Source organism: Anomaloglossus baeobatrachus, chromosome 6 (assembly GCF_048569485.1).
Source record: "Anomaloglossus baeobatrachus isolate aAnoBae1 chromosome 6, aAnoBae1.hap1, whole genome shotgun sequence".
In the NCBI taxonomy this organism is placed as follows: domain Eukaryota; kingdom Metazoa; phylum Chordata; class Amphibia; order Anura; family Aromobatidae; genus Anomaloglossus; species Anomaloglossus baeobatrachus.
In genome coordinates, this window is record NC_134358.1 from 226,979,218 (window position 1) to 226,994,807 (window position 15,590).

Here is a 15,590-nt window from a genome sequence, read left to right on the forward strand (position 1 = left end):
CATTGTGGTTAACTGGGAATAGGGACGCTATATATATATATTTATCTTCTATATAATATTTATATTTAATTTGTCTAGGAAAATTGTATGAATTTACATTTAGATTTTGTAACCTCTGTTTGGGTCTAATGTGGCCTTTGGGTGCTTTCTGGAGCCTGAGGGTACCCAAATGTCACAACTGTGAAATATTAAGACACCAGGTCAACAAATGGAACGTGGTAGATAATGGCGCTATTACACATTTGTACGAAGACCAAATTTGGAATGACACCATATAAAGTGATTTCATAGACCTTTTCAAGGTAGTCATTTTGCTTATTTCCTAGTATAATACATACAGAAATGGACAAAACTGTTTGATACCTTTCTGGCTAAGTAAGAAAAACCCACAATAGTCACTGAAATAACTTTAAAACTGACAAAAGTAATTTTCAATTTACATGTACTGAAAATCAGACATGGTTTTTTAATTTTAGTTCCATGGAAAATAATTGAATATAATTTAACCATAGGGTCATATTAAAGCAGTTGTCTGGCCACATTCTGACTTGACGTATCTGGCCCCTCTCCACTTAATCGTATTGAGTGAGGCCTAGTATGTTTAGTCTGCATGTGACCGCATGTATGCAAGTTTCATACTTGTGATAACACACCCAACTGCTCCTGCCGCTAGCAGACAAAAATCCTGATAGCATGCACACTGCGCACTGTTAGGGTATCTACCCACAATCAGGACTCACTGCGTCCTGGACGCAGCAGGTCCTGACCTTTGGGGCCACGAGTCTCCTCCGCAGAACGCGGGAGACCACAGCTGCTTGTACCCACGATCAGGGTTTAGTGTGCTCTGCGGTCTCTCGCTTGTGTTCTCCCTACGGAGGATGCATGCCATTCCACAGCAAACAATTGACATGATGCGGTCTGTAAAAACTCACCGCAGGTCAGTGTTTGCTGCGGAAAAATCAAGCACAGTGGGCACATGATTTCTAGAAATCCCGTCCACTATGCTTGTACTGTACAATGCAGCATTATGGACGCAGCTGAAGCATGCTGCGTCCAAAACGCTGCAAACACTGATCGTGGGCACGTACCCTTAGGATTCATAAGTCTGTAGTCACATAGAATGCAGTCATATACCCTGAGGCCGTAGAACCCCTTTAAACTAAGATGTGTATGATAATTAGCATCACAGGTGTTCATAACCTTGCAATTAATCAGTTTGCCTGTTGAAAAGTAGTGAGTGTGTTGTTTGGTATCGTGGTATGTGCCACATGGAATATAAGCCAAAGAAAGCTAAGGAAAGAGGTGTCTCAGGAAACTAGAAAGAAAATTATAGACAAAAATGTTAAAGGTAAAGGCTAGGAGTTCATCTCTTCACAGCTTGATGTTCCTATTTCTATAGTTGCCCATATCATTCAGAATTTTAAGGTCTATAGGACTGTGGCTAATCTCCTTAGATGTGGCTGCAAAAGGAAAATTAATGACAAATTGAAGAGTTGGGTAATATAAATGGCAACCATAGAGCCCAGAATAACTTCAATATGGACTTTTAGGATTGCTACACCAATAGTTGTCAGTAGAGTTCCTGTCCTCTTTCACTCTGACGAGTCTGCTTGTGTATTATGAAAGACATGGGCTAATGCATGAAAAAAAAAAATCTACATTGTAATCACTTGGTCATTGTATTATTAGGAGTGATTTGAAACAAGGCCATGAGAAACGATGTGAAATATTTACTTCACAATTATGCTATTCACACTGCTTATACTTGAAAGGATTTAACATTCTTTGTAGTCATGCTTGGCCAGTTTAGATACTGCTTGTCCGCTTACTTTTCCATAGATTATAATTTAGAGATTAATGCTCTAAATGTTATATGTTTGCATACTACTGGAACATGCAGACTAGCTTCTCATCCTCTGCTCTCAATTTGAGTGGTCAAATGATGATCGCTTATGCTGGCCAAAAACAGAGTCCTGACAGTGTGCACATTACACACTGTCCAAATTCATCAATTTACAGTCATATATTGTGATTGAAAGCAGTTGTAAAGGATTTATTTTTTCAGACCCAACACTGAAAAACACCTCAAAGGTAAAGCAGCAAGGTAAAAGAATCGTTAAAATATGATTTTAATAAGTCTGTTACAATAAATAGTACAAATCCTGCCTATAAATATATTTAAAAACCAAAAGATGAGTGTAAACTCCAATGAGGGTCACCGCTAATATTAGATACAATTATACTAGTCTCCTTATAGGAGCCAACACACTTAGAAGATCAAATAATTCACAATGGTCCACATCAAAACACCAGCCAGATCTATATAGACTACTCAGATATTAGTGGTTATAAAATAACCTAGGAGCTATCAGTATAGAATAATTGCTTGATCCAATATATGCAACACCGCAAAAGAAATTTCCAACAATGGTCAAGCAATGGCTATAAACCTATTTGTTGCAGCAACCATACCTGCATATTTTGTCACAAACCTCAATAATTGACAGGGCCTAAGAAAACATGACAGTGGTCAACGTGTCCTAGAAATGGTGCATGTTCCACCAAGATTAATCCTAGCTCTTGGTATCACTCATATAGAATGTATAAAAAAGGGATGTTCTCCCCCATTTTTGTGTAGTCGTGTGGACAGTTTTTACGGGGGGGACAGGGTTCCAATACCTTTCTCGTCAGGTTCCAGGGGCAGAGGAGAAATTGGCCCTATATGTCCCTAAAATTGGCAATAATTTCCTTAAAGCCCTATTTGCTCCTCCCCTTACAAGACAGTCTATAACTTGCCCTATTTAGGAAGCCTTCACTGTCCCTCAGTGCGTCTGACGCGTTTCTTCCCACTGGGGTCTTCAGGGGACTTGTTCCACATTGAAGGTATAATCCGTAAGAGTCCAATATCATATAGTTGAGCCACTTTTGTTTAATGTTGTTGGCAAAGATCCAAAAGACTGTGTGGCAGGGGATTTAGTTTCTAGTTAATTGCAAATTAATTGATTTATTAGAATTAGATGGAAAGTCACTCACATGACAATGCCCAGCCGAAAGGGGATTAAACCACTGTTAGGCTATGTGCGCACGTTGCGTACAGTCACTGCAGAAATTTCTGCAGCGATCCGAAGAGCACACGTGCGCTTCAAATCGCTGCAGAAAATGTCCGTAGTGAAGAAAAAAAAAGCCGATCCCATGCGCTCTGACTGCAGCTCCTGCCATAGACAGAGCCGGAGCTGCCGGCAAAGCACACGGAAAAAGTGACATGTCACTTCTTAGAACGCGCGCTCCGGGCAGCAGCCGAAGCGCTGCGTTCTAAGACGCCACGTGCGCACGGCGCCTGCACAATCTCTATAGATTGTGCAGGGGACGCAGGACGCATGCAGTTACGCTGCGCTGCAGAGCACAGCGTAACTGCATGAACTACGCACACGTGTGCACATAGCCTAATCCTAATGTTGGAAGCGTCCAAGTGTCCCAGAGCACCAACGACATGAGACTCGTGTGTCATGTCATTTACAGTCGCTGGAGCGGACGCCGGCTCCTCTTAGAAACCGCTGGGAGCATAAGCATCGTATACTGGGCAGTTACTACAACAACCCGCGTCATCTGCGTAGCTTCCGGGAGTTGGAACGCAGAGTTGTTCCCACTTCCGAATAAATGAGTTGCATGTCTGATTGGCGGTCTTGCGGCCCCTTCTAACTAAAATAAACGGACCCAGCTGTTAAACTTTCCATATAATACCTAATTCCAACAAACGTATTAAGGCAGGATAGTAACCAGTTGAGAGTTGAAGATATTGAGATTGTCGGTCGCAGCATTTATACATATATCGAAATGATAGGATTATATTTCCCTAAAATGAATCTCTCTCTAATATGGATGGTGTATGACCCTGATTGTAATTTACACTTCTCTTTTGGTTATTAAATATATTTTATAGGCAGCATTTATATTATTTATTTTAAGTGACTTATTAAAACTTAATATTTTAATGTTTTTTTTTCACCTTTCTGCTTTTCCAGTCATATAGAGTGATTGCAGAAAATTATGTGGAGCCTGGAAAACCTTTTTAACTCTTTAATAGCTGATGGCTAATATTTATTATAATGGCTTGTAGCTTGAAGGCAAATGCTTTCTGTTAAATGTTAGAAGAGGTCAGAATGCTGCACTGTGTATAACCCAGCCCATACCCCTGATTAGCAGCTCAAAGTGTGTACACTACATTGTCAGCAGGTGGCCTATCAGTGGTAGGGCGGGCCTACAGAGATTAGCTGATCTGACCTGTATCCAACACTGAGTCAATCCGTGATAATCTGCTGAAGAAACACTAATGGTCATGAAACTATAGCACACAGCCTAGTAAGTGACATATCCTTGGAATCCATCTGTCTGTCTCCACAGCATGCTGCTCTAAAATTATAAAGCAAAAACCTGGTGACAGATTCCTTTTAAGCCTGTTGAGATTTTGTAGGAATCTAGTGGTCAAATGTCTCCTGCCAGCAGCAGGATATGGAAACCCGGCTGATGAAGTATGTTTTATTTCAAATGTGAATTCTTCAGGGATTGGTCATGTAAAAGACAATGTGTGCGGCTTGATTCATATGTCCTTCGCAAAATTGAATCTGTCCAATTTCTAGAGTAAGGTAATATTCTCTGATGAGTCTAATGTTTTTAGCTTTGCCCAACACCTGGTCGTCTGATGGTTAGACGGAGACCTGGAGAGGCGTACAAGCCACAGTGTCTTGCACCCACTGTGAAATTTGGTGGAGGATCGGTGATGATCTGGGGATGTTTCAGCTAGGCGAGAATTGGGACGATTAAACTTTCTGAAGGACGTATGAGTCAAGCCGTATATAAGGTTATCCTGGAAAAACAGTTGCTTCCTTCTTCTCAGGCAATGTTTGCCAACTCTGAGGTCTGGTTTTTCCAGCAGGACAATGCGCCATGCCACACAGCTAGGTCAATCAATGTGTGGATTGTCATGGCCAGCCCAATCTCTAGACCTGAACCCCGTTGAAAACCTCTGGAATGTAATCAAGAGGAAGATGGATAGTCACAAGTCATCAAACAAAGAAGAACTACTTACATTTTTGCGCCAGGAGTGGCATAAGGTCACACAAAAGTAGTGTGAAAGACTTGTGTAAAACATGCCAAGACACATGAAAGCTGTGATTAAAAATCATGGTTATTTCACAAAATATTGATTTCTGAACTCTTCCTGAGTTAAAACATTAGTATTGTTGTTTCTAAATGATTATGAACTTGTTTTCTTTGCATTATTTGAGGTCTGAATGCAGTGCATTTTTTTGTTATTTTGACTATTTCTCATTAATTGCATGGAAATTGGGATACATGTTGCCAGTAGTTTGTATAGTAAAAGAACAATTTACATTTCACTCAAAATATACCTATAAAGAGAAAAATGAGAAAAACTGAAAATGTTGATGGAGTGGTCTCTTAATTTTTGCCAGAGCTGTGTGTGTATATGTGTGCATGTGTTTTATATATATATATATGATCTCTATGTATAAGTATAATATGTTAGGGTTTTTTTATGGCCTTTACAAACCAGGTGAAGCTACATATATAAAAATATAAATGTGCGAGTGTGCAGGTATGTGTATGTCTGTGTGTGTGTATATAATTATATATATATATATATATATATAATCGTATTGTAATCTTGCGTTCATGAGTTCTCTGTGTAGTAAAGGTCCCTATAATTGACAAATGAGTACATACAATATGTATGGTCAGGATATAGTGTTACTTTTTTCTAGGTCGTACCAGTCTGATATCTGGTAAAGGTGAGCGCCAGTTTTCTGACTTGTCAGCAGTCTACATTGGCAGCCTGGCTGTATTATGTATGCCAGTCACTCTTTCGGCTCAGCTGTCGGAAGAGGAAAGGAAGTAATGACACTCGGTGATTGACTGCACTTGGCAAATGTACACCAAGACTAAAGCTCTGTTGTTCCTTGGACTTGTTTTATTCTATGAGTCTTTCAAAGCACCAAAACTAGAGTATCAGTAATGAAAAGAGTCATTTGTGCCCATTATCATTTTACTGTATTATTTTGCAGGTCAGGAAGTGGTGTTTAAGTGCCTTGGGGAGGGAATTCTTGATAATGCCTTTCAGGGATACAACGCATGCATTTTTGCATATGGGCAAACAGGTACGAAAATAAATGTAAATATCTTTTATTTGCAGACATAAGTTAATAAAGTAGTAACATTGCACTTAGCGTTATTGATGTTTTAGGCTATGTTCACACTGGGCACTTTTGCTGTATTTTTTTCTCTGCAGTAAAATTGTAGCAAAACCCCAAAATTGACATGTTGCTTCTTTCAAAAACAGCAAAAACCAAGGAGGCTGACATTTTAGTCAGGAAAAAGTGTGTGTGTGTGTGTGTGTGTGTGTGTGTGTGTGTGTGTGTGTGTGTGTGTGTGTGTGTGTGTGTGTGTGTGTGCGCGCGCACGCATGAGATATCTGAAATAGCATAGGCTTTGCTTTTACTGTAAAAATAGCATTTATTAGCATGGATTTCCATAAAAACCTTAGAAAAAAGCTGCAAAAATGCCCTTTGTGAACATGGCCTTACAGTAATAGCCAAATATAATGCAGTTTCTAAAATATCATATGGTGCGGTTTTTGGTTTTTTTTTTCCTTTTGTTTTTTTTACCTTTTGGAACATTTTTTGTTTTAAATACTATGTCAATTTTTTCTGCGTTTCTGCTTCAGGTTTCCCCATTGAAATCAAGGTTACTCAGCACTAAAAAAAAGCATAAAAAAATCACATAGAAACATCAACAAAATGCTCGTAATTTATGCTGCGGTTTTCCTGCCATAGCCTGCATTTTCATGTAGAAAAAAAAAAAAATCGAAATTGCGATGTGTGAGCTTAAACTTTACGATTAATATATCAGTGCCTTAATAGAAATTGTCAGCATGATTTTGTAATTTAATGGCATGGCTGTAATTGTGTAATAATAATTAAGTTAATATCTTTAATGAAGAAAATCCACGTTGTGGACCTTCTGTAATCAGCATTTTATTTATTATTATTTATTATTATAGCGGCATTTATTCCATGGCGCTCTATAATGAAAGAGGGTGTACGTACAACAATAATTAACAATACAAAACAGACTGTCATAGGAGGAGAGAGGATTTGAAGTTTTCTATCAATTAGGTCTTTTACTTACTATCTGTGATTCCCCATCTCCTCTGTCTGCCTCCTGTCTGTGATTCCCCATCTCCTCTTCCTGCCTCCTGTCTGTAATTCCCCATCTCCTCTTCCTGCCTGATCTCTGTAATTCCCAATCTCCTCTTCCTGCCTGATGTCTGTGATTCCCCATCTTCTCTGCCTGCCTCCTGTCTGTGATTCCCCATCTCCTCTGCCTGCCTTCTGTCTGTGATTCCCAATCTCCTCTGCCTGCCTCCTGTCTGTAATTCCCCATCTCCTCTTCCTGCCTGATCTCTGTAATTCCCAATCTCCTCTTCCTGCCTGATGTCTGTGATTCCCCATCTTCTCTGCCTGCCTCCTGTCTGTGATTCCCCATCTCCTCTGCCTGCCCTCTGTCTGTGATTCCCCATCTCCTCTGCCTGCCTTCTGTCTGTGATTCCCCACCTCCTCTGCTTGCCCTCTGTCTGTGATTCCCCATCTCCTCTGCCTGCCTTCTGTCTGTGATTCCCCACCTCCTCTGCTTGCCTCCGGTCTGTGATTCCCCACCTCCTTTGCCTGCCTCCGGTCTGTGAATGACAGATCTCCTTCTGCCTCTGGTCTCTGAATGACCTGCCTCCTGTATTTGAAACCTCAGAGAGGAGTCAGGGAATCACAGACAGGGAGGAGAAATCCTGTTCACTGAAATCTAATTAGCAGATAACATTAAATGGTTATTAAAGCACCACTCCAGCGAATTTATTTATTTATTTTTTTTACCACTGGAGCAGTGCTTTTGATTTTAGTCCTGTGGTCCTTGTCTTATACTTTTATCTCCAGTGTTTTCAGTTTTTTATATCTCATCCCCCCCCCCCTTCCATTGGTCCCAGACATTTTGTGACCTTCCGGATCTCTCCAGTTTGTCATAGAGCGAGCTTGAGGTCACTATTTAATGCCAGTCCATGAGAGCCTTGTTTTCTTTGTCGCTCCATTGGGAGACCCAGACAATTGGTGTATAGCTATTGCCTCTGGAGGCCACACAAAGTATTACACTTAAAAGTGTAAGGCCCCTCCCCTTCTGGCTATACACCCCCAGTGGGATCACTGGCTCACCAGTTTTGTGCTTTGTGCGAAGGAGGCAACACATCCACGCATAGCTCCACTTTTTAGTCAGCAGCAGCTGCTGACTATGTCGGATGGAAGAAAAGAGGACACATATAGTGTCCCCAGCATGCTCCCTTCTCACCCCACTGTATGTCGGAGGTGTTTGTAAGGTTGAGGTACCCATTGCGGGTACGGCGGCAGGAGCCCACATGCTGATTCCTTCCCCATCCCTTTTTACAGGGCTCTGGGTGAAGTGGGATTTACCGGTCTCCAGGCACTGAGACCGTGCTCCATCTACAGCCCCTGGAGAAGATGCTGGATGGAGCGGAGTACATCAGGGACATGGCCCTGCTTCCTCAAGGTACTCTGTGTCCCCGTGCATTTGGCGCTCACACCGCAGCATGCTGGGTGTTGTAGTGCGCCGGGGGACATCAGCGCTGCGGCGCCTGTGCCATGGCCTCATTCAGCTTTGCTGAAGCAGGCTCACTTATGGGAATTGGTCGCGCCGGCCGCTGGGACTGCGGCGCGGCTGGCACTTGTAGTGCGCCGGGGACTTCAGCGCGGCCTGCGCTTTTACGGCGGCCGCGCTGATAACTAGAGTCCCCGGCTTTTGCGGCCTGCTTCCGTTCGTTCCCGCCCCCAGACCTGCCAGTCAGGAGAGGGGCGGGACACTGGCCACTTCCAGGAATCGCTCGCGCCGGCCGCTGGCAGCGGCGCGGCTGGCACTTGTGGTGCGCCGGGGACTTCAGCGCGGCCCGCGCTTTTACGGCGGCCGCGCTGATAACTAGAGTCCCCGGCTTTTGCGGCCTGCTTCCGTTCGTTCCCGCCCCCAGACCTGCCAGTCAGGAGAGGGGCGGGACGCTGGCCACTTCTATGAATCGGTCGCGCCGGCCGCTGGAACTGCGGCGCGGCTGGCACTTGTGGTGCGCCGGGGACTTCAGCGCGGCCCGCGCTTTTACGGCGGCCGCGCTGTTAACTCGAGTCCCCGGCTTCTGGGCCTAGTCTCCCTTCGTTACCGCCCACAGCCCTGACAGTCAGGGTAGGGGCGTGACGCTGCATAGAGCAGAGCTGAGAGCTGGAGTATGTTTTGCATACTCCACCCCTCTCACTGTGTGCACTGTGAATCCGGATTCCCGCACTTTCTCAGGCACGCCCACGGCTTCCTTCTCTACAAGGACACCGGCAGCCATTAGTGTCAGTTTCTGTACGATACAGAGACAAGTGTGGAAGACCCTGGCATTCTGATAGTCACACAATCGCTGTGACAGGCGTTAAGCAGCACCTGTGGTGCTAACCCCACTAGTGCAGAAGTGCACTTATAGATATGCTTGTACTATATACATTGCACTGTTTGCTCGCACGTTGTATATACCCTCCTGGATTATGCGGAGGAGTTATCAGCATATTCTCTGTGTAAAACAAAGGTGCAGAACCACATGTTTTTCTATACAGCTGGTACAGCATGTACGGCTACACGGCCGGCAGGTTACATAGACTCCCATTGTATGCACTAATGGCCAGGGGATGAGGACGGTGTCTGCAGTATTTACTGACAGATTTTCTGAGACTATGGCTATGATACTAGAAGCCTAGCAGTCCGGACATGTCTCTCACAATATGGGCACTGTTGAATCATTGATCCATGGCCCCCCTCAGTGTGAATAACTAACAGCTCCGGGAATGTCACACGCATCCCAGAGTCACGGCTCTGCACGGACGTCAGTCCCAGACAGCCTAAGTGGGCTCGCTATGAGCGGCCTCGGTTTCATCAGGGTCCTAACAGAAGGACTCGCTGTGTAATGAGGCGGAAGTAGCGGCTCAGGATTCTGATCCTGAGACCGCTCTCAATCTGGATACACCTGATTGTGACGCCATAGTAAATAATCTTATAGCGTCCATCTATAGAATGTGGGTTATTTCTCACAGCTCCTCCAGTGGAGGAGTCAGCTTCACGTATTTTTCTGGACCACTCTGCCTTCAGAGAGGCAGTCCAGGAACACCACGCTTATCCAGATATGCGCTTCTCCAAACGGCTTAGGATACACGTTATCCCTGTCCCCTGACTTGGTCAAGGACTGGACCCAATGTCCCGAGCGGCATCCTCCAATCTCCAGGCTTGTAGCTAGATCCATAGTTGCAGTGGGAGATGGAACTGCAAACTCAAAGATGCCACTGACAGACAGATGGATCTCTGGTCGAAAGCCATCTATGAGGCTGTCGGCGCACCGTTGGCTCCGGCATTCTCTCCCTTGGGGCACTCCAAGCTATTTCAGCTTGTCTTACACAGATTGACACGGTTACACGTACATCTGTGCCGCAGGTGGCATCCTTAACCTCTCAAATGTCTGCATTTGTTTCTTACGCGATTCAGGTTGTCCTGGACTCTGCGAACCGTGCGGCGGTAGCCTCCGCTACTCCGTGTTTTTAAGCAGAGCCTGGTCTGATCGTTAAGTGAATGGAAGGCAGATTCTGCTTCCAAAAAAGGTTGCCTAACCAGTTGCCTTTTTCTGCTGACCGACTGTTTGGTGAGCGTTGGATGTAACCATCAAACAGTCCAGGGGTAAGGATTCATCCTTTCCTCAGCCCGGACACAACAAACCCCAACAGAGCAAGAGGCAGTCGGGGTTTTCGGCCTTTTCGAGGCTCGGGCAGGTCCCATTTTTCCTCGTCCAATGTGGACTCAAAAGGATCAGAGGAGCTAAGATTCTTAGCGGGCTCAGTCTCGCCCAAAAAAGCGACAGTCTGAAAACCCGCTTCCAAGGCGGCTTCCTCATGACTTGCGGCCTCGGTCGGTAGCAGGCTCTCCCGCCTTGGCGATATTTAGCTGCCATAGGTCAATGACCATTGAGTGTGAGACATTCTGTCTCACGGGTACAGGATAGAGCTCACTTCTCGTCCTCCAACTCGATTCTTCAGAATTTCTCCACCTCCCGGCCGGGCCGCTGCTCTTCTGCAAACAGGGTGCACTCTATAGGCAGAAAGAGTGATGACCCCCGTTCCTCTTCAGGAACAAGGTCACGGTTTTTACCCCAAATTCTTTGCGGTACCTATAACAACGGGCCGTTCCGTCCCGTTCTGGATCTAAAAATGCTCAGCAAGCTCGTGGACACCAGGCGGTTCCGGATGGAATCCCTCCGCCATGTCATCGCCTCAAGGTCCCAAGGATATTTCCTAGCATCATTAGGCATCAAGGATGCTTATCCACACGTGCCGATTGATCCAGAGCACTAGCGTTTCTACGCTTCGTTATAGGAGACGAACACCCTCTGTTCGTAGCTCTACCTTCCGGCTAGCGACAGTCCTACTGGTCTTCGCCAAGGTCAGGGCAGCAGTAGTCACAGTCCTGCACTCTCAGGGTCACTCTGTGGTCCCGTATTTAGACGATCTACTTGTCAAGGCACTCTCTTAGGAAACATGCCAACACTGCCCGAACGTTGCGCTGGAGACTCTCTAGAGTTTTGGGTGGATCATCAACTTTTTAAAGTCAGATCCGACCCCGACCCTATCGATAACATATCTAGGCATAGAGTTTCTTACTCTCTCAGCGATAGTGAAGCTGCCGCTAGACAAACAGCATTCACTACGGGCTGCAAGCTCTTCTTTAAGAACCAGTCGCACACATTGAGACGCCTCATGCACTTCCTACGTAAGATGGTAGCAATGGAGGCAGTTCCTTTCGCGCAGTTTTACTGCGTCCACTACAATGGGACATTCTCCGCCAATGGGACGAGGAGTCGACGTCCCTCAACAGAGTCGTCGTTCTTTCTCAGGCGGCCAAGGAATCTCTACGGTGGTGGCTTCTTCTCACCTCTTGGTCAAAAAGAAGGTCCTTCCTATCCCCGTCCTGGGCGATAGTTACGACAGACGCGAGTCTATCAGGGTGGGGAGCAGTTTTTCTCCACTACAGCGCTCAGGGTACGTGGACTCAGCAAGAGTCCACTCTTCAGATCAATGTTCTTGAACACAGAGCAGTGTATCGTGCCCTACAATCCTTCCAACAGCGGCTGGAAAGCAAGCATATCCGACTTCAGTCGGACAGCTCCACAGCGGTGGCATACATCAACCACCAAGGTAGAACGCGCAACCGGCAAGCCTTCCAGGAAGTCCGGCAGGTTCTGATGTGGGTGGAAGACACGGCATCCACCATATCCACAATTCACATCCCAAGTGTGGAAACTAGGAAGCTGACTTCCTAAGTCGCTGAGGTGTGGCCGAAAGAGTATGGTCTCCTCACCCGGACGGGTTTCAGGAGATCTGGCGCCGCTGACAGAGGCCGGACGTCGATCTAATGGCGTCACGGCACAACAACAATGTGCCAGCTTCATGGCACGGTTTCACAATCATCGAGCTCTGGCGGCAAACGCCTTAGTTCAGCATTGGTCGCAGTTCCAGCTACCTTAGGTGCCACCTCTGGCATTGTTGCCCAGAGTACTGCGCTAGATCAAGACCGACTGCGGCCGCGCCATCCTCGTCGCTACAAATTGGCCGAGGATGTTGTGGTACTCGGTTCTGTGGTGCCTCACGGTAGGCTAACCGGGGGCACTACCAGACCAATCAGACTGGCTGTCTCAAGGGCCATTCTTCCATTTGAATTCTACGGCCCTCAACCGGATGGTGTGGCATTGAGTCCTGGAACCTAGTGTCGTCAGGATTACCTCAGGACGTGGTTGCCACCATGAGACAGGCTAGCATACCAACGTCCGCCAAGATTGACCACAGGACGTGGAAGATGTTCTTATCTCGGTGCTCGGCGCAGGGTGTTTCTCCCTGGCCGGTTGCATCGTCTATGTTTCCTTCCTTCCTGCAATCTAGGTAGGAAAATGGGTTGTCGCTCAGTTCCCTTTAGGGACAAGTCTCAGCGCTATCTGTATTTTTTCAGAAACGACGACTTCCTCAGGTACGCACGTTCCTACGGGGAGTTTGTCTTCTCAGCACTCCGTACAAGCGGCCGTTAGAGCCCTGAGATCTGAACAAGGTTCTAATTGCTCTCCAGATGCCGCCTTTCGAGCCTTTGAAGGATGTCTCCCTTCCCGTTTTTCACGGGAAGTGGCCTTCTAGTAACGGTCTCGTCTCTTAGGAGAGTTTCCGAGCTAGCAACGCTCTCATACAAACTCCCTTCCTGGTCCTTCACCAGGACAGGGTAGTTCTGCGTCCGGTTCCGGAATTTCTCCCTAAGGTGGTATCCCATTTTCATATCAATCAGGATATCACCTCACCTTCTTTGTGTCCTCGTCCAGTCCATCAATTTCAGAAAGATTTGCATCTGTTGGTTCTGGTGAGAGCACTCAGGTTCTACTTCCCGCATGGCGCTCCTGCGCCACCCGGATGCACTCTTTGTCCTTGTCGCTGGTCGGCGTAAACAGTCGCAAGCTTCCAGATCCACCCTTGCTCGGGGGCTCGAGGAACCAATTCTTGAAACCTACAGTTCTACTGGGCTTCTGGTTCTCTCAAGGCCGAAGGCCCATTCTACCAGAGCCGTGGGTGCATCCTGGGCATTACGGCACCAGGCTACGGCTCAGCAGGTGTGTCAGGCACCCACCTGGTCGAGTCTACTTACTTTTACCAAGCATTATCAGATGCATACCTACGCTTCGGCAGACGCCAGCCTAGGTAGATAAGTCATTCAGGCGGCGGTTGGCCACCTGTAGGAGAGGGCCGTTTGACGGCCCTATCATGAGGTATTCTTTTACCCACCCAGGGATTGCTTTTGGACATCCCAATTGTCTGGGTCTCCCAATGGAGCGACAAAGAAGAAGGGAATTTTGTTTACTTACCGTAAATTCCTTTTCTTCTAGCTCCAATTGGGAGACCCAGCACCCGCCCTGTTTTCTCGGGGTTTTTCTGTTTTTTTCGGGTACACATGTTGTTCATGTGGTATGGTTCAGTTCTCCGATGTTTCCTCGGATTGAATTGGTCTTTAAACCAGTTATTGGCTTTCCTCCTTCTTGCTTTGGCACTAAAACTGGTGAGCCAGTGATCCCACTGGGGGTGTATAGCCAGAAGGGGAGGGGCCTTACACTTTTAAGTGTAATACTTTGTGTGGCCTCCAGAGGCAATAGCTATACACCAATTGTCTGGGTCTCCCAATTGGAGCTAGAAGAAAAGGAATTTACGGTAAGTAAACAAAATTCCCTTCTTAGCTCTCATAGACTTGCGTTGAGTCTTTCTGACTTCACTCCTGACCAGTCAGAAGTTACAGTCACAAGATGGCACAGTGGGACCGGAGTGACAGAAAAAAGAAGGTGAAGACCCAGGAGGGTGAGTATAGACTGGGGGCAGGGACCTTAAATTAAAAGGAAAACAAGATGTCTGCAGCAATGATTTAGTATAATAATTCACATTTATTCAGTAATTTAAAAGGAGTGACCCTGACACATCACAGAGGTATAGACTGAACCAACGAATTTCGTCATTTGAGCCTAAGGCTTAAACGATAAAACGTGTTAGTCCGGCCTATACCTCCATGATGTGTCAGTGTCATCTTTCTGCATCTTTCTTGAACCGCACCAAGGTGGCTCCTTGCGAGGACAGACTTACCTCCTTCCTTTTTTCACCGACTATTCATCTTCGTTTAGAAGCACCACTCCGGGGCTCATACCCTTCCCTACCCTCTCCCCCCCACAAAACTCTGGAGTGGTTCTTTAAAGAACAGCCACAAGGTGGAGTTCCTCACCAAAAGTATCAATTTATTAAGTATTTCAGCCTTTATATTACATTGTAAAATCGTAATGACTTGTTCTCTTTAATATAATATAAAAAGCAGGTGCTAGAATCTACTAATATTGGCTTCTAAATGCTTACTCTTCATCCATTCTTCTGTCACATATTGAATGTATCCTTTGCTCTAGGTTCAGGAAAGTCTTTCTCTATGATGGGGACAGCGGACCAGCCAGGACTGATTCCTCGGCTGTGCTGTGCTTTATTTTTGAGGGCGGCAGAGGAAGAAAATGACTCTCAGACTTTCAAAGTGGAGGTATCCTATATGGAGATTTACAACGAGAAGGTCAGAGATCTTTTAGATCCTAAAGGGTAAGTGATCTTACATATAGCTTTAGTTTTAAGTTTTGTTTTCACCTTTTGGACAATACTTTTTTATATTATGTGGGCTTGTGAATAGGGCAAAGTGTATTCCACCATCTACTCCCTGTGTACCGCCCTAGCAGCAGTCGGACTGCTCGGCAGACACGTCGATGAAAAAAAAGGGTTATTTACAGGGGAGAATATTCGTGACGCCACCTGTGGTGTGCGGTAATAAGGAATACCGCCGCTGCCGTATGGGAGTGCCGGGGCTGAATGTGTTAGGGCAGCCTGGTGGTGATTCCCTCC

The 15,590-nt window shown here is 45.8% G+C and overlaps 1 protein-coding gene across 6 annotated transcripts in view; it reads left to right on the forward strand.

The window, feature by feature from the left end:
* The window catches only part of KIF13A (kinesin family member 13A), a 337,055-nt gene that overhangs the window by 138,950 nt on the left and 182,515 nt on the right, over window positions 1–15,590 (forward strand). For all 6 annotated transcript variants that reach the window (XM_075314713.1, XM_075314715.1, XM_075314714.1 and 3 more), the window contains exons 5-6: window positions 6,081–6,173; window positions 15,113–15,293. In XM_075314713.1, coding sequence (XP_075170828.1) covers window positions 6,081–6,173; window positions 15,113–15,293 — 274 coding nt within the window. The remainder of the gene's footprint in view (window positions 1–6,080; window positions 6,174–15,112; window positions 15,294–15,590) is intronic.